Below are 26,022 nucleotides of genomic sequence, written 5' to 3' on the forward strand. Positions count from 1 at the left end.
ATATATAACTCCAACGAGTCGCCGGCTGCAGCCGTCTGTCAGCGCACAGGTACACAGACTCCAGGAAATAATCACTGCAAACCAGTCTTAAATATGAGAATTATTTATTCCATAAAAATGGAGGTGGTGGTGCCAGTCATCAGACGCGTTTCGGAAATGCGTCCTTGCTCACTGATGATATATATATATGATCAAGGAAACAGTTTGTGTCCGAAACCCGTCTGAGGCTGCACCTTTTCCTTTTGGTTGGAATAAAGCACGAATATTGGCAGCAGTTACATCCTGAGTCCGTGGTCCTGTTTGTGCGCGCTCGCACGAGGATACTGCTAGCGGATAGATGTCCTTGATAGCTAGTGCACAATAAAGTTTGTGCCGTTTCCTGGTGTGCTGTCCTTATTTTCATGGAAATATTTGTGGAATAAGAGAAAAGGAATATATATATATATATATATATATATATATATATATATATATATATATATATATATATATATATATACATATATATATTTATATATATATATTTGTGTGTATATATATTATATATATATATATATATAGAGAGAGAGAGAGGATACATAACAGGTAACATGAACACAGAGAGGGTGATGTATGTCCATATAACACCTAACTCATTATTTATGTTTTATATTACATGATTTATTGATTTTAGTACTCGTTACGTTTAGTACCCATTGTTTGCCCAAAACTGCAGCTATGTCTGTCAATGTTTTGAGAAATGTGCATTTTTGTCGGCGATAATGTCTAAAATTTTAAATGTGTTTCACGCAACAATAGAGATTATGGTAAATCACATTTTAAATGCAGAGAACATTGTAAGGGTTTTTAAAACATGCACTTTAAAACGTGTTTTTCTTTTCTAGTACATTGACCCTAGAGAGTAGGTTTAACAAGACATGTATCTAGAAAGAAAATAAATGCAATGTGGGACAGTGTAACCTTTTTCTGACAGAGCTCTGTGTCTGACATGTTTATTTCAACTAACTGGTGAAGATACACTGGTAGATGCTTGCAGCAAGGACGGTCAAGGGTAAGTTTGCCAGGTGGACTGATTAATTGTCTAAGAGCAGCATTTCATTGTGAAAGCCGTTGTTTACCAGCACTGAAACAGAGGAAATGCTGTGTATAACATTTTAATTTATTAAGGGAAGTTAAAGGTCCTGGAAATGAATTCAGCACTGTGAATCATGGTAAATACCCTACAGATCTTTTTTTCTGCGACATACGAGTTTCAAAACCATTGGCAAACATGCCATAAGAACACACATACGCGCTCGCACACACCCACACCCACACACAAACATATACACACACATATATATATATTTATATATACACACACACACACATATGATGAGTGTAATATGCTATTTATTATCATTGTTGTTGTGTGTGGGCGGGACTGCATAAATGGTTATGCCATGGTATTTTCATGTGCATTTTTTAATAAACAGTATTTAACAGAAACCAAGAGTCAAGGTGTTGAATTTGTTCACTATGGTAAAATCACATTGAAGAGCCCGCGTGAGTGTTTCCCTCTGAAAGGTAAATGTTACATGCAATCTGTGAGGCATTAAAAGTGCTTTTCTTATGTTATGTTTGAAGCGCTTTGGTAATAAACTTGAATTTGACCTTTTCACTATTGTAATGAATGTGTGTTTATTAGTACAGTTGCTATAAAGAACATGTAATTGGGCCACATTTATATTCTTGCCATGGCATTTATATATAGCCCATCTACAATTTCCTTATCACATGCGACTAGTGACTTCTTTAGTCGCCTGTAATAAGAAAAAAAACAATACAGCTACTCAAATGTAATAGTAATAACTAATTACACTTGAGAGCTGACGTCCCAATGCCTGCTATCAGAACCTGAATCCAAGGGGAGAGGCAGATCGCTGACCATAATTAAGGCTGCAGTTGAAAAAATTGAAATTAAATGTGGCTTTTCCTGCTCTGTGCTTTTTGGATGAATAGTGAGCAGCAGAAAGTAGAGGCACACCCTAACCCAAGGATAGTTGTGTTATGGTTGGTAACGCCATGTAGTGCCCACAAATGTGACCAGTCTATTGTTATTCATGAACAGACCCATTCCATTCACACTCCATGTGCATCATCACAATATCAAACCAGGCTGGTTTGCAATGGAAACCTGGTCCTTGTTTGAAAAATCGCCTAGACTTCCAGAAGCCATACAAATGGCACACTGAGCACTATTCACATGGCAATACCATACCCTAGCATAATGTGGTAAAGGAAAGATGCACAGTCCTCTGTGTAAGTAAGATTCTTTATTGTAAGTTCCTTCCAAGATATTAATTAAGTACAGGAGTAGACCCCACCAGGAGCCAGCTGTTAGCAGCTCATTTACCACACATAACTGTCTGAGTATTGATGGTACTGCTTAAGGGGCAGGACCGACCAACACCACAGGGGAACCATTCTGCTTTCGTGCAGGGCTGTCGCCCCCCCCTGCACCCTTACGTTCAGTGCTTGAAACTGTACCCTTGCTTCTCTTCACATCCATTCGCCAGAATCAGCTTTTTCATTAAAAAAATACTGTTTTAAAGGATGATCAAAACCACAGACACAAAATTATAAATCAGAAGACAGCAAATAAAAAAAACATGTCAATCAAGAAGTGCAAAACAAGACAAAATAACGGTGGCATCTTTCTGTTATTTATTACTCTTACTATTAACCACTGAATTGTCTCTTGGTGCTTGAATAACAGGAGTACTCAAAAGGCAGAATGTTTAATCCTCAAAAGAAAGAAAAGACAGAGTCAGCGTTTTTGGACTCAAAGCTGAAACTAGTAGCAGGTTACAGACACATACAGAACAGTCATCAACTGACCAACCTGTCTTGCAAGTAGTGAGTGCAACCTGTGAATTGAAAGTTACACACAGATTACTGCAGAAGGCGCGTCACCATAGACCGATTTATTATGCTTTGGAAGCATGTGGTACCCTCAGACATCCAACAATTCCTCCCCAGGACGTTGACACCACTGGATACCTTGTTAAACGTGGACAACTGGAATTTCTTTACACGTGGATCTGTCTGAGATGGGGATCATACCAAAATGGAGGATGGTAGGGGTGGGCCAATCAGACGATGGTTAAAAAAAACGTACAAAAGGATGGCAACACGTATTACGTTTCTAGGTCAGGGAACTCGGCAACATGGTTACCATAAAACACGTGCAGTTTAACTTAAACAACTGCATATTCATTAGGAAGAAACACACCAGTATCATTGAAAAATTATGAACACAATTGAACACCAAGCCATTTAAATTGGGTGAGTTTCCTGATGGATTTTCACACCGGTGGTCCTAGGCTCACTGACTACAGATGAACCACAAAGAAGTAGCTGGGCTCAGAAGGAAGGAAGGAGGTGAGAGGGTGCAAACCCAAGATGGAGTCCGACTTCACTTCCTAAAAGTGCTGAAGTGTGAGCTGGATGGCAGTTGCATCCTCTCTGTCTTGTTCGGTTCCAGGTGTTCTGTCGCGTTCTGAGGGAAGGAAATCCCCTGCCCATATGATGGCTAATTCATGGAAATAAATAAGAACACATGTGTTTGATTAAGAAGGATATATTTTACAGATATGGTAATTGTACATAGGGTAATGAGGACATGCAAATCAAAATGCAGTTGACGTTGTCCCACTCCATAGCAAAAATTAGATCAGGTTTTCTGATTGAATGACAAATATGAAAATACTACCCAATGAAATGCGTTTTATGTAAAAGTCCATCATTTATATTCACTATGGCTAGTTTGAAAACCTGGCTGAAGTTTACTCTTCAGTGGGTGAATGACTTGCCATTTTCTTATAACACCACTCATTAACACTGGAGATAGATGATGGTAGGCTGTAGTAGAGAAGTGGGATTCTGTATATGTGGTGACGACTTGATAGGTTCTGGTGCTGAAAACACCTTCAGAATGACACCTGCAAATGTATTTCATTCTTGACAGTCAGATTTTGGTCAGGCTGTTAGCTGGCTGTACTGTTTCTGCCATTGATAAAGCTACCATGGAATGCATGCATCACTACTTAGATCAGGGATGTCAACTTTGGTCAAGATCCATGCCAACTTTTTAGACTATCAACATAAGTTAAGTCTTCGTAGAAATAACCTGAAAATCTGGCATGCATCTACTCTCCTTGTTGGACACTGGGCACCCTAGCTATGAATCAAGCAATTATGAAAAGTCTGCAAATAAAGGAGAGACAATGGCCCTTTATAGCATCACTCTCCCATTCTATGAAAGAGATTCTGCTCATTGAACATTACAGCAGGTTCCACACACCCTGGTGGATTTAGCAGCCCTTAGGCAAATGTCTCTGAACCCCTTCCTGTCGTCTCCCAACTCTCCTTGATTTTTTTTGGGTCTTGATTTTCTTGTAATGTGAATTTTTTATAACTTGTAACATGCGGTTACTTCATGTAAAGCGCTCCGATACCTCTCGGACTAACCAGCGCGGTATGAAACTCAAATAAATAAATAAGATATGGACCACAACAACAAATGTACACATGTTGCCGGATGTTGAGGGTGCTTGAGGAATGGGAACCAACAATTGCAATACCCAACCTCTCAAATTTAGCAAGTATAGTCAGCAGAGGAATTAACTGTACCTACTGACTTATCACGGGGACTACCCCCCACCCAAACCACAAAGCAGCACAGTCCCCTGGCCAGTGAGGATTCCAAAAAAGTCTACATTAACCCCAAGTGGTGTGCACACATCTGTGCCAGACAATTACTCTGTTGGCACAGATTATGTGCTAATACTGGTGGTGTACTTAGCTTTATACCAGGGCCCTCATGGTATGTTGTGTATTAATGGTATGGTACCAGAACATTAGAGTTAGAATATTGTCCGACAGAAATATACTGTCTTAAATATAGTTTACAAAAAATGTCACTCAATTGGAGTTAATAATAAAATATCTATACCCAATAGGATGATATTTTTATAAACAATATTTATGTCGGAAGGTATTTAACAACAATATTAAGAATCAAAAGGAGAGGGAGGAAAGGTACTGGAGCCAGTTCACTTCCCCTGGTATATATGTTTTATCAAAGAGAACTAGGTCTGGAGTGGGTGCTCCTAGCGTGTGTTTGTTTTGGAAAGAAAACACATTATGTTTATAATAAAGCCCTCACTCACCAACCTAGTTGGTGACATGCTTCATCATCGGCCCCCACCCAAGGCACCAAGTGCACCTACTACTTAAGGAGCAGCGTTGGATTTATCGCCTTTCCACTAACGTCACAGGGTTAAATGACAACATACCCTGGAATAGCCTGAATCTTCCCTGAAACCGCAGAATCATGCGCATTGGAACTTCGTACTTCCAAAGAGGCCAAATCTGGACATCATACCATCACTGCTGTGAGTATAACACTATAAAACCCCTTGTCTTTTTGTTATAAATGAAAGACGAGGTTGTATAGCGATGTCAGCTTAGTTAGGTAGTTTATTTAAGTTAAAGGGTAGAAAAACCCGACCAGCAAGACCGGGACCAAACGGGCAATAACGGCCGTTAGGACCGAACACTGGCCACGTAGTGGAAGCAGGCAGCTCGAGCTCAGCACGAGATGCACGCTGAGGACAGGGAGAATATAACACATCTCCTTTCCTTAAACAGTGGAAAAGGAAGACGTACTAAAGCAAATTAAGCAAGAATGCACAGCAGAACACAAAATAAAGACATTGCTTAGAACACGCAGTTTTCACTTATAAGAACAAAGAACCAAGTAACACAGGACCACGTAAATGGCATTGCTTAGAACATAAGTTTTTCATGTAACATAGGACCATGTAACCCCACACCCTTCCTTGGACAAGCGAAAATTTACACAAAATCTTTCAAATAAGCAGGAGCAACTCTTTTGCGAATTGGTCTGCAAGCTTCTTCATCAACAACCTTTTTGGTGACAGGCACATGAGTGGTTGGCTTGGCCTTTTTCTGGTGCTACCCTGCGGAGATTCCAAGTTTGCCCATTCTGCAGCCTTATGTAGTTACCAGCCACAGACTTCACCTGGTAAGGTCCTCTAAACTTGTTGAACATATTCTGATTCCCGCCAGGTTTCACCTTCACTAAATCCCCTTCAGCTATGTTAGTGGGGGCATAATTTCCCGATTTACTGTGACCACCCTTCTCTACTTTCCCATGCAGCCAAGTGGGAATCAGCTTTGTTCCCGCAGGCCTCCCTCTCATGAGTTCAAAAGGTGTGACAGACATGTTACTGTGAACAGTAGTGCGGTATGCCCACAACATTTCTTTAATCTCCTTCTGCACTGACCGACCAGAGGCTAAGGCAAGTTGCATAGTGCCCTTTACAAGTCTGTTCACCCTCTCGCACAGTCCGTTCCCTTGAGGATTGTAAAGCGACGTGCGCAGGTGCTTTAAGCCCAAAAACACAAAATAGTTCTCCATGATTGCCGAGGTAAGTTGTGTGCCATTATCTGTCAAAACTATTGAAGGGATCCCCTCACCCCTAAAAATCTCATCCAGAACCTTGACAGTGGATTCAGCAGTGATGCTCTTCATAAAGGCAACCTCCACCCACCTTGAAGCCGAGTCCACTAACACCAAAGCAAACTTCTCTGAATCCAGCAGGTCATGGAAAGGACCTATGAAGTCAATACAGACCTTCTGCCAAGCACCATCGTCAGAAACAATTTGTCCCATAGTACCCTTACTAGCACGAACCTGTAACCTCTTTTCCGACTCTTTGCACGACTGACATTGCTCAACCCAACTCTTTACCTGCGCATCAACTCCCGGCCACCAAAAGTCAGCTTTGACGCGTTTGCCAGTAAGGGTTTGTCCTAGGTGGCCCTCATGCGCCAAAGCAATGATACGGGGTCTAAGGGAAACAGGTGGTATGTATTTCTCACCCCGCACAAGGATGGACTCAGTCAGTAAAGAAATTTCATCCTGTAGCTGGACGTAAGGCCTAAGAGCAGGTGGGACCGTACTTTGCCTTGACACCCCTTCCTTGCACATCTTAATCAACCCTTCCATTACAAGATCTTTTTTAATTTCCTCCATCCATTCCTCCTTGGATATTGAAGAGGGTAAATAACTCTCCAGGTCATCTAAAAATGCAACTACACTCTCAGTTACCAACTCTTTGGGCAGCACTTTAGTGTCAGGCAACCTCGATAAGCAGTCAGCAACACTGTTGCACCAACCAGGTAGGTATTCCACATTGCACGTAAACTCTTGGAGGCTGACAGCTAATCTCGCTAACCGCCCAGAGCAATTCCTAATACCCCCCGGGGCTAGAACCTTCAACAGTGGCTTGTGGTCAGTTCTGAGTGTGAATGTGATCCCCCACAAATACACACGGAAATACCGAGTGGCCCAAGCAGCCGCTAATGCTTCACGCTCTATGACCGAGTAATTCCTTTTAGTCTCAGTCAAGGAACGTGAAGCAAACGCAACAGTGTTCTGTTTACCACCACCTTTTTGTGTAAGAACTGCTCCGATCCCAACAGAGCTGGCGTCTACAGTGAGAACGGTGTGAAATGACTGTACAAAACTTGAGAGGATGTTAGCATCCAAGATATTTTGTTTGATCATTAAAAAAGCATTTCTTTGGTCAGTTCCCCATGTAAAACCTTTCCCTTTTCTCATGATGGCACGCAAGGGTTCTACTTTCTCTGCAAAATTCTTGACGAATTTTGCATAGTACTCTACCATGCCCATAAAAGACCTTAGTTTGTCTTTGTCATCAGGTTCAGGCACATTGCATATTGCGCTTACTAGATCCTTCTTTGGCTGAATCCCAAGGCCAGACACATGATATCCCAAATAGTCTACTTCCCCAACAGCAAAAACACATTTTTCCTTACGCAAGGTCAAACCAGCCCTTGAAAGAGCGGTGAGGACTTTGTCAAGAATAGCATTATGATCATCAACATTTAAACCATAAATCAGGATATCGTCTTGGAAAAATACCACTCTTTCTATGTCTTTGAGAACGTCAGTGATGATTCTTTGAAATGCGCTTGCCGCAGAGCAAAGGCCAAAAGGAAGTCTTTTGAACTGGTATGTCCCTTCCGGGGTGATGAACGATGTAAACTGCTCTGAGTCCGGGTGAAGTTTTACCTGGTGGTATGCGCTGCGAAGATCCAACTTCGAGAAAAACTTTGCCTCCTCCCAAACTCAGAACAATTTTGTTTATGTTGGGGAGTGGAAAATTGTCCATTATCACAGCCTTGTTTAGACTTCTCATGTCCACACAGAAACGCAAAGAATTGTCCGGTTTCTGCGTGATAACTACAGGACTTAACCATTGTGTGGCCTCTACAGGTTCAATTATGTTATCATCCAATAACTGTTTGATAATCTTCCTGACTTCATCTCTGGCGGACAAAGGTATTTTCCTCGCAGTGTGTTTTACGGGTGCAACACACCTCTTAGTTTTAATAACATGTTGATAACCAACAGCTTCCCCCAGTTTCTCACTGAAAATGTTCTCATGCCTTTTAAGAATGGTCTCTAAGTCTCCATGAACACTATTGCATTCGTTTTCACTATCTATACACATCACAGGTGGATCTGCTCTCGGGTTCACCCTTATGTTTAACTCGTACTGATGTAACCATCCCAAAATGGCAGGGCCGTGTGGTGATACATAAACCTTCCCTTGAGTAATCCTTCCTTTAAACTTAATACTGGCCTCAAAGAACCCAAGAACACCAATGCTCACCCCTTGATAACCTCTCAGGGTGATATCAGATTTGATAAGAGTCGACTCTTTGCAAGAGGAATTAAACAAACTCTTTGGAATGATTGTATATAGTGACCCAGTATCCACCATTAGGTTTATTATATACCCATTCAATTCAAAATCTGCTTTTGGGCGAGACAAAATAACACCTTCCGTTAACTCTTGGCTCCCAGCAGATGTAATCATCATTACCTCCGCCTCATCATCAGTGGTTTCACTCTCAACTATGGCAACCTTTTTGGAGCTATTTGTTCTACACATGCGTGCATAATGTCCTTTCTTACCACACTTTAAACAATCTCTAGACAAAGCTGTACAATTCTTTGAATCAGCTAGGTGAAAAGGACTACCACACCTGTTGCAGGAACGTGTGATCTGTCTGAATCTGTTTGGTTGCCCACTCCTATTAAACGAGGTTGTGGCCTTCCCCCCTCTATTTGTCTGTCTCCCTTGTATTAGATTAACACCCTCTGAACTATCTGTTGGCAACACTGCAACTTCTTGCCCGCTGGCGTGCCCATGTTGTATTCTCTTAAGCTCTTTCATGCATCTGTCACTCTCTTCAGCAACCTTGGCAATTGTGTTTGCCTCTGTGAGAGTGGGGTTTTTGGCTGCCCACAGCTTTTCTTGTGTTTTTTTGCTAAGACATTGCACAATTAACTGATCACGGATCATTTCATCCTGAATATTACCAAATTGGCACTTCACAGAAAGTTCCCTTAACCTAGACACGAACTCATCAATTGTCTCATTCTCTCTTTGGGGAGCAGTGTAAAATTTATGTCTGCGCATTACAACATTTTCTTGTTTAGCAAACCTCGTATACAATCTAAACAAAGCATCTTTATATACATCATCAATATCTAAGGGCGGGCTCGGTAAATATTTAAAGACTCTCTGTCCCTCCTTCCCTAAAGCACCCAGTAATAAAGCCTTTTTCCTGATAGCAGAGAACTTTGTGCCATCTAAGGCTACGATGTAGTTCTCGAATGCCTCACACCAGTCATCCCATTCCATGGATGGCTCACCCAGGGCACTCAAGAAAGGGACAGGGGCTTGGATGGTATTGTTTACATTCATGGCGTAAACACTGAGCTAAAGTCACTGCAAGATAAACAATTTAAATATTTAATCAAGATGCCACCTTCCGTATGAGTGTGTGTGTCACTGCAGTTTTGATTGGCAATTGTATGACACACTGTATTTTAAAGTGAGTGTGTCACTGTTGTCTGCATATCGTGTGACCCTCCGTATAAGTGTGTGTGTCACTGCTGTTTTAATTGACAATAGTATGACACACTGTATTTTAAAGTGAGTGTGTCACTGTTGTCTGTAATCGCCGTTTGAAAATGGTGCTTGTGCTGGTTTTAAATGCACTTCACCTCGAGTGCGCTATCCTTTCAATTCACCAAAAGTAGTTCACTCCCTTGAGCGCGTTGCTCTTTTAATCAGTCTGTCCCAGTGGTGGGGCTCACCAATGCTGCCTTTTGGTTCAGAGAGAGATTTCCCTTTTAACCACGATGACACCGAGGCGCTGTTGCCTGCGTTGACGGGCTGGGGGCTTACAGTTACTGCTCCGTCACGCTTCACCCACAGCTATATCCTTCCCCGGTGAGTTATTTTAAACGTACCTTCCGATGAAGCTTACGATATTTTCATTTCATTAAGCGATCCTTCTCGCCAGATCGCAAGAGCTTTCCTTTGGTCGGGTCTTCCACTTTTCTCCTTTGACGTGTTGTTCGTCAGTTTCCGCTTTTCTCTGTCTTCGGCTACACACCGCCTTCGTCCTTGACAGCAAGTCGCCAAAATGTTATAAATGAAAGACGAGGTCGTATAGCGATGTCAGCTTAGTTAGGTAGTTTATTTAAGTTAAAGGGTAGAAAAACCCGACCAGCAAGACCGGGACCAAACGGGTAGTAACGGCCGTTAGGACCGAACACTGGCCACGTAGTGGAAGCAGGCAGCTCGAGCTCAGCACGAGATGCACGCTGAGGACAGGGAGAATATAACACTTTTCTTCCAATTGGCCATCAGGAACCACATTACCACCTGAGTGCCAAGAGCACCACTTGACCTATAGACTGAAAATCCTTGTTCCACACTACAATGTGATTTCAAGTGTACGCCTACACTACACCAAACTGTTCTTCTCTTTTTTGTGATATGTTCCAAATTAACATAACATTTTTTCACCAGCCATACTAAGAAGGCACACTCAAACTGATAATACTAACACCTGCTGACTTTAGCGGTGCCTCCAGGTCTTTTATAAAATTACATTTTATCTTAATTTTTTCTGCACACACATATGCTCTCGACACTCCCTCAGGGGCGTGTCTTTTCTCTATGTCTACACTCCCACAGGGGCGTGCCTTTCCTCTATGTCTATTCTTTCCTGCAGAATCACCGGAAGACAGCTTAAACCAGCACCTGAAACCAATTAAACCGGTCAGAGCGGTTTCCAATTAACAGAACTCTGTTGAAACCACTGCTCAGCTCAATCATTCTACCACAGAGCTCCATGGCGGCTGAAGCAGATATCGAGGAGGGTCCTAGACCTTGACAAAGTAAGTGGGAACTTCCTAAGGGGGGTACGGTCTAACACTGTCCTTCCACCTCGCTGCTGGCAGACTCTCACAGCCTAGCATGCGGGTCAGTTTTTGAATCGCTTTTGTCTTCTTTTTTAACTTTAGTCACAAAAAGTGTGACTACAGGTCGGGCCACTGCATGGAACTCATGGGGCATTTTCCGGCTATTGTCTGAGTAAGATATTTTGCTTTTCTCGCCTTTGCTTCAAGTCTCACGATGCACCACAATATGCGCATCCTTGATTATCACTCGGTACCGCATTAATTACCAGGCGTCTACTATAACCAATTACACCACACTCCATCCTCATTATGCCTTTGACCGCATAAGAGCACGGACACTCCGCTCCCGAAACAACTATACCAGTATGTTAAATGTTTCTCTGTATGTTTTTTGTCCTTTTCCTTCCCCACAGGAAAGCGCTGTTAGAGGAAATCCTCCTCTACCACATACCACACCATAGCACGTGTGTCACATTTATGATCTTCCAATAACAAGATTTTAGGCCATTCACTCTGCACTACAGACAGGTCCTGAAGAAAGCCATACCACTAAGAGAGCATGGCTGAAACATGTTGAGCAACTAGGATATTGGAGTTACCTAACATCTCCTTAAATATCCACTTCTAGTTTTTATCAACTGCCAAGGGCACATTGATTAAAATAGTCTTTTTCATCCCAAGGACCCTTAGGACAGCTTTTTTAACATTCACTCACTCCTTCTCACTGCACTCTCACGGCACAATACCAGCTCCGCTGTATCCAGGTGTTGTAGCACACCCAAGGTGCACTTGGTGCCTTGGGTGGGGCCCGATGAGGAAGCATGTCACCAACTAGGTTGGTGAGCGAGGGCTTTATTATAAACATAATGTGTTTTCTCTCCAAAACAAACATACGCTAGGAGCACCCACTCCAGAGCTAGTTCTATTTGAAAAAACATTTAACAACAATAGTCTGACACACAAATTGTATACATTCATCATAACGGCGTACTGGGTATTCTTTTTTTAATATGTCAATGGGGCACTAGAAAGCCTTTAGTTCCACTAGAAATGTGTGATGAGAGCCATGTCACTAGCCCCCTGCACATCATTGTAAGTTGGGTGCGCTTAGAAATTGTCCTAGGTACAATAGACACAAACCTATTTCTGTACATAAAATACAGCTGTATTTTTAAATGTAAAAGGGCATGTATAATTTTGGAAGCCCTTAAGTACAATCAAGGTAATTTATATAGTAAACGCTTTTCTCTTCGAAAGACAAATGGGATGCCCTCAATGTAACCATTAGAGGCAGCATTGCTGAACATAAGCAGCTAAAATTTAAATATTAGCATGCAGTGGCAAGGAGATGATTGAGAACTGAATGGGGTGAGTACTTACCAAACTGTCTTCAAACATAGAGCCCCTAAAGGCCAGATCTGTCAAGGAAGAAGAAAACTGGTTATGTATTTGCCTTTTATCTCCTTTTTCCTATACTCAGTGAGCTCAATCATCTTGTGGCAAAAAAATATTTTTATTATCACAAAATTCAGTAGTAATCAATTTATCAACCACAGAAGGATGAAAGGCTGAGTCAACCATCCCAGGATTCCAAGCTGGGACCTGCATGCTAAATAAAGATTTCAAAAGCATGTACATGTATGACAACATGTGAGGTGGATGTTGTATTTGCACACAGATCTTTGCGGCAGGTATTTACTTCATTGGTTTTAAAATATATATGTTTTATTAGATTTTCAGCTTTACCAACAGTTTACTGTGTATACATCACCGTACATTGGCAAAGCATTTGTTACATCATATATGATCCAATGACATTATCGGTGCCGCAACAGGTATTTACTTCATCAAGCATTCTTAGTGCCAACATGCCTAATGTTGCAAGCTGAAGTGACATCTTACTTGTTTTACTGATGTCTGTGTTTTGCGTCCAGCAAGATTCCTTTTCCCTGTGTAAAAGAGACATAAAAGAGAACATTTACTGTAAAATATCTTATAGAGAAGATTTCACAGTGAGAGGGCCTCATCCAAGAAACTGTGCTACAATTGGTAGGCAATCTCCTAATCGTATCAATTTCCAGAGACAACATCTAAGTTTTGTATATCATTCTAGAGACCACATCTGAACATTTAAGTTCTGTTCTAACGATCCAATCTAAGCATTTGTATTTATTTCAAATGAGGCTTTGAAGATTAAAGGCCTGATTTTTAGTTTTGCAGACGACACATGTCGAAACATGTCGATGTCCTGGCCGTCAAACTTGCATTTCCCCCATTCTATTTTGAGTCAGGGGAAGTTCTATATTTCTGATGGTGGGTCACACACTGGAAAGACTGATGGCCAGATGGACATAGGGTCGGTGTTAAAAGTACCTTTTCATGTTTCAGCTGGACTTCCAGGAGAAACCTGGCATTTTCAACAGGAAACGACCCCCTACATGCTCGGAGAAAACTCCCACAGTACAGGGACAATTACTTTTGTTCTTTCAATATTCAATAAAAACCCCTTGTTTAGGAGTTTGCTTTTGAAAAACAAAGAATTTTGCTGAGGGGATATATTAAACAAGGCACCAGCACAGCTAAGTCTTAGTGCCATCAGCATAGCCGCTTCAACAGAGCCTCTGCTGAGGGCACAAAGACTTCTGTCTGCCCGTTGGAGAGCTCGAAGTATGGTGGTCGATCTTCTCCAAGGACAGCAATGAAAATCCCTTGGCTGCCCTGGTAGCCCAAAAGACCAGACGCTGTTCTCTGAATGAGGGTCAGAGTCTAGAGCATGGCATCCATTTATAGAAGCCTCTACTGAAGTATTATGCCCATTGCTTAAGGTCACATCAGTAATATTCTTTCCAGTTAGATGACAACACAGCGGATGAGGCCTCCAGACAAATGCACAATAGTACAGATAAGCCCTCAGTGCTGATGTGCGTGCTTGCAAATTCCCCTTCTCTTCACTTTGGGGCCTAGTTATAAACTGTATTTTGTAGTATGTTTAGTAGTATTATAATAGTACTATTAGAGTACTACAAAATGCTATTCACAAACATACATGTGTAAATCTCCACTTACACCTCTGCTATCTTTTTCTTGGGGAGATCCTTACACGTGTGAGTTTACCACCTAGTAGTAAATGTGGGGGAGACATGTAGAAGTGGCTGAAAAAAGGGGTGTACTTACTACTAAATGGGAGTGGTTTAGGGTGGAGTAAGGATGGGTTTACGGACGCTTATGGCAGGGTGTAGGGAGAGATATTCATCCTCTTACAAAGGAGTAAGCTCATTGTTATTCACTGTCTGTATTTCTTTAGTTACCACAGCCAAAAAGGGACCCTGAACAGTAGTAAATTACTCCAGCTCATAACTTGAGTAAGTCCAAGACCACACATGGCCAACTACTAGTACTCCAACACCCTCCTATATATAATGATGGAGGTAGAGAGTTAATATAAAACCCCATAGGAAATAATGTTAAATTAAATTCAACAAATGAGTCTAATGAGAAATTTAAATAAAGACATTTTAATGCTAAAAATATCTAAAAAGAAAACAAATGTATTATTTATTTATGAAATATTTAACCAAATGCAATTGAATTTATAAACTATTGTAACATTTATTTTGTACAAATTATATTAAAATATAAGGTAATTTGTTTGAATTATTTCTCTACATCACTTTTCATAATAATTTTTGTGTAGTAAAGTATTTTTTACTTCAGGTGCGGATTTATTTTTTAATTTAAACATCAGAAAAAATATTTTTCCTGTTGTTTAATGTATTTAAATTAATTAAATATTTAATTCTAAATTAGGTTAACAATGCTGTAGCACTTTTGAACTTATTTCTACATTTAAAAATAACATAAAAGATGCATTTATTTATCTGTGAATTACTTTAAATAATTCAATTTCATTTGGCAGAATTGTTTCTTGTGGGGATATATTTTAAGTCCCTACCTCCATTATTTTCTATGGTAGGGTATTGAAATACCAGTGGTTGTACATGTGTGGTGCCGGAATTACTATTATTTCTACTTTGGCAGTGGTAACTTACTATAAGACATTGGGTTATTAGTTGCACAGGAAGCGCGCCCTTCACAAGTAACAAGTCCACAATTATCTTACTACTGGGAACCATGTACCCCATTGTAGCATTTGACTCTGTCAGGGTAGCGAAGCAGAGCAGTCCAAGCGCTGATCAGGGGAGGTTCTGTGGTCTAGCAAACCCAAATTGCTGGCACACAACAATAACACTCAGTATATTATCCAGTCAGTTCTTATTATTTCAATATGAAAATTACTTTTATTACACACACTACTCTAAATACTACACATTAAATTACACACTTCTAGCTGACATAGCACAGCTGCCTGAATCCTTCCCACCAAAATTTCAAAGGTGAGCCGTTCTTGCGTTGACCCCAGAGATCTGCACTCCTTCTTTGTACCAGTGGGCCTGGGCTGCCCTAGTCCAGGTGCAGTGTGACAATCTAATGATCAGATTCGTATTCCCCCTTCCTTTCCCAGGAACTGAGTCAACCACTGTTGATTGCCCTTTTGTGTTTGGAGGAACATCACCCCTCTGCTGGGGAGCAAAAGTATTACTTGGCCCAGTAGGGGGCACAAAGGCCTGGAATCGGATTATGAGCTGAGCCGGAGAAATATGACAAATCGTGACGTCCCTCAAGATGTGTAGGTAGGTTATTGGGGACTGCAAATGTAAACTGGGCGTGCATGTTTTACCCCAGTTTGGTACCTTGTTGGACTCGGTGAGGCTATGTAGATCGAAACTGTAGTATAGGCAGATTTTGCATATATAATACAGTAAAAAGACCCCAGATTTTCCAGTAAGAACTTCAGACCCATACCATGAATGCCCACTCATATTTTAGACCTACCAGAGGCCGGTACCAATCCTTCCAGAGTCCCTTCTGCAACAGGCAATGTGTGTGCAGATACAGGGCTGTGAATGATGGTTATCTCACACAGCCCTTCAAAAATGTGCACACGCGGGTGCTTATGTGTTCATGTGTGACGAGCCCAGTACCTCTTTCCCGTACTGTGCAGCAGCTGCCTTATCTTAAAATGTAGACTCTGTCAGATAACATGCTCAGTCCAATTGCTGTGAATTTACCACTAGTGAAATTCTAGTAGTGGCACTCACTCACAGTGAAAGTCCAAAAATCAGGTAGTCAAAAGTGAAAAATCTTAGTGGACTAAATATATGGTAACCATTTGCTACACTTCCAATCATAAATTTGGCTTCATCCCCTTTTTCAGGGAGTGGAGACATGTAAGTGTACACATTTGGGTAACTTTACACTCTTATTTAATGAATATGAATGCCCAAAAGTAGTAATATTATTCAAAAGTGTAAGAGTAAATTACTCACAATTGTATGTTGCCTTTGTGAATAGCTGCACATATGTCTCCCTGGACCCCATAATCTCATTTAATTTTATAGATATGATTAGATTCCACTGCTATTCAGTGATCTTACAAGCATAGCCTATAATTTCTCAGTATCCTTAATGACCGCACATACCAATCTTTCAGCGACATTTAAGACCAAGTCCCCTATTTTTTCAGTAACTTTAAACACCTCATTTGCCAGTATTTAAATGAACTTCTAAATCTTGCCTCTAATTCTCTTAGTGACCTTTAAGACTGGGAGTGGAGACATGTAAGTTTACACATTTGGGTAACTTTACACTCTTATTTAATGAATACGAATGCCCAAAAGTAGTAATATTATTCAAAAGTGTAAGAGTAAATTACTCACAATTGTATGTTGCCTTTGTGAATAGCTGCACATATGTCTCCCTGGACCCCATAATCTCATTTAATTTTATAGATATGATTAGATCCCACTGCTATTCAGTGATCTTACAAGCATAGCCTATAATTTCTCAGTATCCTTAATGACCGCACATACCAATCTTTCAGCGACATTTAAGACCAAGTCCCCTATTTTTTCAGTAACTTTAAACACCTCATTTGCCAGTATTTAAATGAACTTCTAAATCTTGCCTCTAATTCTCTTAGTGACCTTTAAGACTGTGCCATTTATTCTCTCAATTTCCTTAAAAACTTCCCCTCCCATTCTCTCAGGGGCCTTAACTTATTGTTAAATCACAAACAGCTACAACAGTTGTGGTAGCCTGGGCTGCATACATTATCACGTCCCAAATAGGCAACATAAACTTTTTTTACTTGATCTGCATTGTGACAGTGGTTTTAAACCATGTTCTAAATTTGTGACTCAAAATGTACAATTTTATGCTATTGACTTCTTTGTGAGAAAAGTTATGGAAGGCCTATAGAAGCTGGAAGGGAAGGAGATCAGAATGACAAATTCAAGGTCGCAGAAATGTAACATTACTAGAGACGAGAACCAAGCTCTGTATAAACTTAGGCTAGAAGATATAATTGTGGTTCAGAATACTGATAAAGGTAGAAATGTGGTGGTCATTAATGAAGTGGAGGTTACACATTAGTTATCAGATGTTAACTCACCAATCCCATTTACCAGGCCTTCACACTCATCAATACTCACTTTACACATTGGAGGGAAACAGGATTTATTTCAGAAGTGGAATTTAAATATTTGAAGGTTGATTGTCACAGATACTCCAATAAAAAAATTCACAAATAGGCAGTTTTTCCTCCAGGTCAACCTATAATTTATGGTATAGGGTCACTTCCAGAATACATCTCAGAATTTGTGGACATATTCCTAAAACCATTGGTTGTTAATATACCCTAATGACTCCATAACTCTACAGATATTCTCTGTAAATTTAAGGATGTTGATTTGGACAGTGATGCTATGATGCTCGTTATCCTGGATGTGGACAGCGTGTATACATGCATAAAACAAAAATTCGGTATGAGAGCTTGGGATCTAGTTTTGTTCACCAGAACTGCTAATTATTACGAGCATGCACACATGCTGCAGGAGATGCTGGACAACATACCGTCCCATAATTACTTTCTTTATGACGAGCAGTTGTATCACCAACTACAGGGGACAGCAGTGGGTTCCAGGTTTGCCCGTTCATTTTAATGGGTTGGTATGAGAGTATGCCTGGTCCCCAAAACCCTCGTATTGGCTACAGTATGTATATTTCCTGGGAGAGTTACATCAGCGATATTATCATCATTTGGAGAGGATCCAAAGAAAAAATGACTGCATACTTTGCCTACTTAAATGATAATGTCTTCAATTTGAAATTGACCAGGTTCATGCACAATATAGAGATTTATTACTATATGTCTCTAATAACAAAATTCAATGTACGCTGTCGAGGAAAAAAGACAACTAACTATAGTATCTTGCAAGCTAACAGTGCATTCCAGCAAGCGTTAATAATGCTATCCACTTTGGTGAGATGCTACACAGTAGCAGAAACTCTAATGAAAACACCACGTTTAAAGCTAACCTGAAAAGAATAAGCCTCAGGAAAACAAAATAAAGGATGATGAATATCCTCAGATGGGTGCTTTTGTGTACCAAACAAAAAGGCAATAGTGGTGGGAGAATAGCCTTCATTATCACATAGAGAAAATCACGTCAACACATATATAAAACTTGAGCAAACATTGGAACCATTTATCCAATGTACCTGGGCTTACTAATAATCTATATAATAGACCAGAGGTGACCTAAGAAAAGGATTTGCGATCTGAGAGCTGGCCAACTCTAGCTACATTTTACCTACAGGAAAGAAACATAAAACCTGGCTGTGTGAACCTCTTTGAGTTTCTATACATGTAATAATTGCTCAGCAAGTGACTTAGGCATCACTAAAAAGACCAAGTTCAGTTATTGCACCTTAAAAGAATACACCATAAGACTCTCTATCAACTGCAGTACAACACATGGTGTAGGTTATCTACGCATGTCAAAGAAATCTATGTGGGCTGCACCAATAGAGAGTTAAGACATCACATTTTGGCGCCCCATTGGTGATTAAACATACCCACAAGTATCCCATAGTGTCCCAGCTATGACAAAACAATACTCACATTTCATGGTATGGACCTTATACCTGTAAAGCCTAGAGGAGGCAATTGTTATCTCATACTCAGATAAACAGAGGCAAAATAGATTTACTGTATGGAATAAGTTGAAAAGGGATTAAATATAGATCAAGAGCTACATCATTTTCTTCAAGGCGAATGTTTTCGATATTTGTGACCAATAATTGTTCATGTCCTATCTTGAGTATATAATGGTGTGTCTCATACATAAGGATGATAGAGAGTTTCCTCTTTAGAATACAGTTTTTCTGGTATAAACATATTGGGTGTTTATCATTGATTATTCCTTTGAGTATGGAGGAAACATTTCTGCCATATATCATTTAAACAGGCAACTGAAACATCTCAAAGATGCCGATTATCTAATCTATTAAATTCCGTTATGGACACATTTTTCCTGCCGTTCACCACAGAAAACCGAAACCGGCAAGTGAAACATTTTAAGGATTCTGCTCTTTTAGTATTTATAAAAAATTGTTGAGACCTATTTAGCTTATTATTTGCTCGCTTCAGAGACAGTTGTTAACATAATAATCTCTATCGTATGTATAGTATGCAACACTCGAAAAATATAAATGAAACATTTCCAAAACAGCATTTACTTAATGGTCATGTAGATTTTTCTTGTGTTTTTTTAAATATATCATACACTTGATTCAGAGACAGTACATAAAAAATAGTCTCTATCACATGCACACATTGCTGGGATATCACTGTAATGAGAGCAGATCGAATGCATGTTATTAGATGCTGTTTTTAGAATATTTTATATAGAATGGTGTTTGATTGTTATCTCTCGCACCATTTAAAGATAGCGATTTTTTAGGCTGTTTTGCACATCCAGGTTACACCTAAATTTCTTTTATTAGACAGAGCCCTTCAAGATAGTGCCTTCCTAGGAGCTCCTGGGTACCATCACAGGTGATAAGCTGCGCTCTACAGATTCACATAACATATAATCAGCACAACACATAGTGCAGGTACAAAAAAGTGTGTTTTTAGCACACACTATTTTGAGGCTAGACTCATATAGCGGAACACATTTCTTATTGCCCCCGTACATCCATTTTGGTTATGAGCAAGTAGTTTTGTACATTACATATGATTCTAGTTAAAAACGATAGTATTTGTGTAGCTTGGTACTCTAGACCAAGTTTCTGTAGTGACTGCATTTGATTGAATGTGTTGTATCTTCCACTAGAAGCCTCTTGTATGGTATTAGCCCTGCATAGAATGTTCTGTAACATCATTATAAGATAGCGATGATTATTCATGACACTTTTAAATTCGAGTTATACGTGAATGACTATCTCTGTTTGTATTGATTTGCAGTTATGACTTTTTTATACGTCTACACACTACCTCTGACTTAAGTCAAACCCTATGGCAGTTGTGAACCTCCTTAATCTAGAATACGGTTTTGTAGTGACTATATGATAAAATGGTCAAAATAAGAGGGGGGACTTTTTCATCCCAAACCAGTCACACAGCTAAATGCGCAGCGCCTTCAAATAATCCATGTTTCCTTATACATACAATTCTTTGATCCTCTTTTGACTCAGCCATGCTCGATCCACACGTGGAATATTATGCTGTTTTCCAAGCTTCTAGTGTTCATGATGTCACCATCCGGACTTCTATCACAAACACGACCAACGCATAATTCATCCAAGGCATGTTCTTTATTTAAACCCAATTCATTTCGGACTGCACGAGTCCTTCCTCAGGGATAACTGCCAGGACGATTTTTACAGCTCCGAGTTTGTCTCACATTTAAAAGTGTGCATCCCTGTACCTGTGTGAACATATATGATGAAATGGGCCATTTTTGCATACCAGATACATCTAATATGGTATGTTTTTACCCAACCAAACAAGGTCTGTAACAATATTATATAGTGGCGATAACTGTCCAGGTCACTACTATGTTGTGTATTATACTTGAGAAATTCACATCAACTAGGTTTCTTTTAAGATGCTGCTTGCTTTCTCCCATTTAGTGAGTTCAAATAACTTATCCTACTTTGATATGATTTCCAACTCCAATATGAGATGACAAATCTGCCAACCTTGTATACTTCCGGAGGATGGAGACTTGGAGAGAATTATTTAAGTCACTTGTAAATTCTGAGTTACCTTTATCAACAAAGGTCCTCTATATAATGCGCTTGCTCCACACGCTGCCACGTGTAGTATACCTTTTCCTAGCATGACAGACGGGCAGAGAATACTATGGGATTTCATGCACTTTTGCCAGATGTCTGAATAATGACTTGTATTCTGGCCCTATGAAAAATTAGCCATGCTTATTATCTTTACGTGCATTTGATATAATGTGGTGAAGTTGCATACCTTACATGTCATTAGAAGATAGTGATGAAAAACAGGATGTGCCCAAATTCTGAGTATTACTCTATTGATTTATAAGAATTAGGGATCTCCTGAATGGCATGTGCTATGAGCACAGCAATGTTTATTTTTTTTTAACGGATTATAGTGTCATAAAATCTCACACAATATGGATAGCATAGGTTATCTCTGAATATTAACATTGTATTTGAGAGATCCATAAAAGAAGTCTTGTTTTTTGTTTAATATAGAGATTGGTTACAATGTGTCCACAACGTGATTGAACATGTAATCAAGGACAAGATTAAATGGAAAATGTTTAAAGGTGGTACATGGTCATTAGCGTAAGCCCCATGTACATTATTTTGCAGACAGACTATCAGATACTAAGTACACAAATTCATGTCTGATGATGTTTTATATAATGTAGTATGGGACACTTTATAGATGCAGACAGACGACGGAAGAACGTAATGACTATTACACAGCATGAAATTTAAAATTCAGAAATCAGACAGAATTATTGCATTAAGAGAGGTATGTTTTAGCCATCTTTTTATTATATGAATTTTCCCATATAGTGTATGTACTGAATTGTATATGTCACTTAAATGTTATTGTGTTATTACGTGAATGGATGGGCTGTGCGTCTTGGCATACAAATGACTAAACAATAGTATCATTGAAACACATGCTGCTTTTTGTCATAGGTTATTGTCAGATATGCCCCTGTGCTGGTCTGTTCCATTACTGCTAGTACAAGTGAGGACAGCCACTGGGATGTCCAATTCGATTCTTGGACTTTACCAGTGAACAGGGAAGCCATCTTGAGTATATGTACTGGACACTAGTGTCGACAAGTTCACCAGCTATATGATGGCTTCAGTGAAACAAAAGATGGTTGGCACCAAACATATCGTATTAATAAACCCACACTGATTCTAGTGATGGATTTAATAATACATGCACCCAGAGGGTATCTTAGCGGTGCCCCCTGAAATCTACTAATTCACTAGGGTGCTAGCTGACTGGTCCAGTCCAGCCTGCCCCCACAGACACACTTCTGATCCCTAGGAAATGAGAGCCCTGCTCTCAGAGGTTAGGAACAATGCCTGCTCTGGCAGGATGTGTTTACACCTCTTCCAAACAGGATGACTATCATTCAGCATACCAAGGCCGGAGGCTTCAAAGCCATGCTGCTTTTGATATGCTACGCCAACATGCCCCAGGTCGGGGAAATGCCACCCCCTCCCCCAAGGCTAATTTGGAACCAGGACAGATGGGAAATTAGTATACAAAGTAGGAGTGGAGCACACCCAGGTCAGTCACACCCCTAATGTGAGCTGCCTGATGTGCCCCACTCTAGGAAAATCTCGCCATCTTGGTGATGGCAGAATTTTGGAAACTGGGACAGGGCTATGCCCACTTCTCTGAGAAAGTGGTCATAGGGAGCGTAGTAAGTGTAAATCAGTATTTGTAAACGCAAAGACTCACTCCTACGGGTCTCAAGGCACTGGGGGCCGTAGTGGAAATTAAGTCAGCTATTGCACAGAGTCACACGGTGCTGAGCTGAGCTGCCATTTGAGCCGGGGATCGAACCTGAACCCTTTGCTCCAAAGTCAGCTGACCTGGCCGCTGCACCACACCTCTCCACGTGGTCCCAAGGGGAGGTAGCCCATTGGTTACTACTCTCCACTCCCCTAACACCCCTAAATTTAGTATTAAGGGGACTCCTTGAATCCAGATCTTTAGATTCCACTACAAAGAAGAAGAGGACACTGAAGAGCTGACCCCCGCAAAAACTGAAGACTGCTGTAGACGTTTAGTGCCAAACCCTGCCTGAGGCACAGAAACTCGTCAATTGCAAAGACTGAACTCACCCTGCAACTGTGCATCCTCCACAAGCCCTCGAGGGTTGCCAGCATTTTCCCCAGTAGCCGGTGATAGAGCGAGTTGGAAAAACAACATTTTCTATACCCCTTGTAAAGTCATTTCCTCATAACAGTAACTTTTATTAATTGTGTGGTGTGGAAAATATTAACCAACGTAGTATAGAATGCACACATATACACGTGGGAATACTAATCTGCTTGCATGAAGAAATATAACTAACTAATTAATGTTGTTGTCGTGATGTGAAATAATACAAAGCTTCAAAATAAACAAAAACGGCATAAATGTGCTTTTTGTGCATGTATTTGTGGCAGAACCCGAAGGATAAGTGAGTATAAATTGCATCTATGTGGCTTGTTTGCTAGGTAATAACTAACAGGGAAACCTTAGTATGGGGGTGGTAAACAGAAGGGTTACACTTCAAGAATTAACATTTATTTGTGTTTGTTTCTATGATAGTTCCCATTCTGGCTCGTGAGGACTACCTAAAAAATGGAGGCTTTCGACTACTGCGACAGTGAAAGAAACTGCGCACGCGCAGCGTAGGCCGAGATAGAATGTGAGCTGCTTGTGCAGGAATGAAACAAGTTCAAGGACAATGTGCCCTGGAAGTCCTGATGACTGCCAAAAGAATGAACGTTTGAGTTACTGAACGTGGGAAAAGTTCATGGAGTTGCTAGTTGAGGATGTGCCTAGGCCAAAGACTTTCTTAAACAAAGGACTCTTTAAAATTCGGCTGACACATCGGAAATTGAATGTTAAAGTGATGAGATGATGCTCATCCACCCTAAATTTGTCCAATCAGAATCTGAGTTCATATTGACAGTTACTTTTTAGATAGATAAAGTTAGTGAAATTGTGTATAAAAACCCCTGACTTTACTTAAAATTATTGCTTCTCTTGGATTTCCTTCTGACATGCTGTCGGAATGCTGATTTTCCTGAGATGTAAGATTTTCTTGAATAAATGTTTATTTCTTTGAATGAGAACTGAGCCTTAGATGAGGTTATTAGTTAGGAGAAAATGAATTTTGGGAACTATCTGTCTTTTGCTAAATACTTGTGTTCTGAAACCTAAATAATAATGTCTATTTCTGAATTTTTGAAATAAAATAAACATAACAGTTTGAGATAAAACTTTCTTCTTTAAAGTTACTTTGAATAAAGAAATTAATAAAGTGAATTAAATGTCAGTTTGCTTTAATAAAAATTATTTTTCACTAGCAGATTCGCCGACCATAATGGTGGTGTGTCTGAATAAAATGTCTTGTTAATAAAAACCATGGTAAAACTCTTTTAAACTGCAGGTGTAAATAGTATAAATATTTAGTTTTGATTTAGACACTACGCCATGATACAGCAGCTCTCCTTTGAATTTCACCGATCCATGAGGTAGGATGTAAGTGTTTTGTGAGAAACTCGCAGTGTTATGGGCCCCACTGATGAGTAGATGTATGATTTGGTACTTCAGGGAAAGGCGATATGGTTTGAGGAAATATTTCTGGAGTAGCGCTGCATCAGTTATAAAACTTGGTAGCAGAGCATTGGTTGCTATAGAATTAGCTAGGATTATGTATAAAGTGTTATATAAGGGTTTTTATGTACAGAATTATGACTAACATCTGTTGAGTTCGTATTACGTTATATGTAGTCCTGAAAAGGCTTCCGAGGATTGCGGGAAGCTGGTTACTCTGTCTGCAGGCAGAGGAAGTGTGGCAAGTGAAGTCGCACATCGCATAGTCTGTTTCAAAAGGTAGTATCGTCATATACTACTGTGGTATCGTTGTATATCACAAGTGATGTTGTCGCACATCACAAGTTTAAGGACCTTAGGTACGAAAGGAAAAATGTATAGCGAGGGAAGTCTATGAAATTTTAGCTTTCAAGTATAGGGATCATTGCATATTCTGTTTTAAAACTTATCGCTGGGAGAGTAGTAGGACTTAACCCGAGCTTGAAAGAAGGGTAAATTAGAGGGATGTGCTACTTTACTAACGATAGAGAAATTCTGTGGTAGGGTAGAGGTAAGCACTGTCTACTGGAAATGCAGAATTATTGTATGAATGAATAGGGGTTTTCCTTGTGACCGTGTGTAAATGAAATAGCAATATGCGTTCTTGTGAAACTCTGGGTTAGACTCTAAGGAGCATTGAGGTCTCTGTATGTGTCTTATTCCTAGAGAAACAGGTTTGTTATTGTTTGACAGAAGGGTAAGGTAGAGGGATGCGCTACTTTATTGACAAGGGTAAAATTCTGTGGTAGAAAAGAGGTAAGCACTGTCTACTGGTAATACAGAATACTTGTGTGATTGAAATTTCTATCACTTTGTTTAGCGAAACAGACAAATGGAGTTGTTTTGT

The 26,022-nt window shown here is 40.1% G+C and overlaps 1 protein-coding gene across 2 annotated transcripts in view; it reads right to left on the bottom strand.

Annotated features, from left to right (window-relative positions):
- Positions 1–2,683: 2,683 nt before the first annotated feature.
- The window catches only part of C1_1H19orf38 (chromosome 1_1 C19orf38 homolog), a 152,581-nt gene continuing 129,242 nt past the window's right edge, over positions 2,684–26,022 (bottom strand). For both annotated transcript variants that reach the window (XM_086961516.1, XM_086961524.1), the window contains 3 exons: positions 13,286–13,332; positions 12,764–12,801; positions 2,684–3,574 (listed from right to left, as the gene is read on the bottom strand). In XM_086961516.1, coding sequence (XP_086817642.1) covers positions 3,458–3,574; positions 12,764–12,801; positions 13,286–13,332 — 202 coding nt within the window. In that variant the 3' untranslated portion in view covers positions 2,684–3,457. The remainder of the gene's footprint in view (positions 3,575–12,763; positions 12,802–13,285; positions 13,333–26,022) is intronic.

Source organism: Lissotriton vulgaris, chromosome 1_1 (assembly GCF_964263255.1).
Source record: "Lissotriton vulgaris chromosome 1_1, aLisVul1.2, whole genome shotgun sequence".
In the NCBI taxonomy this organism is placed as follows: domain Eukaryota; kingdom Metazoa; phylum Chordata; class Amphibia; order Caudata; family Salamandridae; genus Lissotriton; species Lissotriton vulgaris.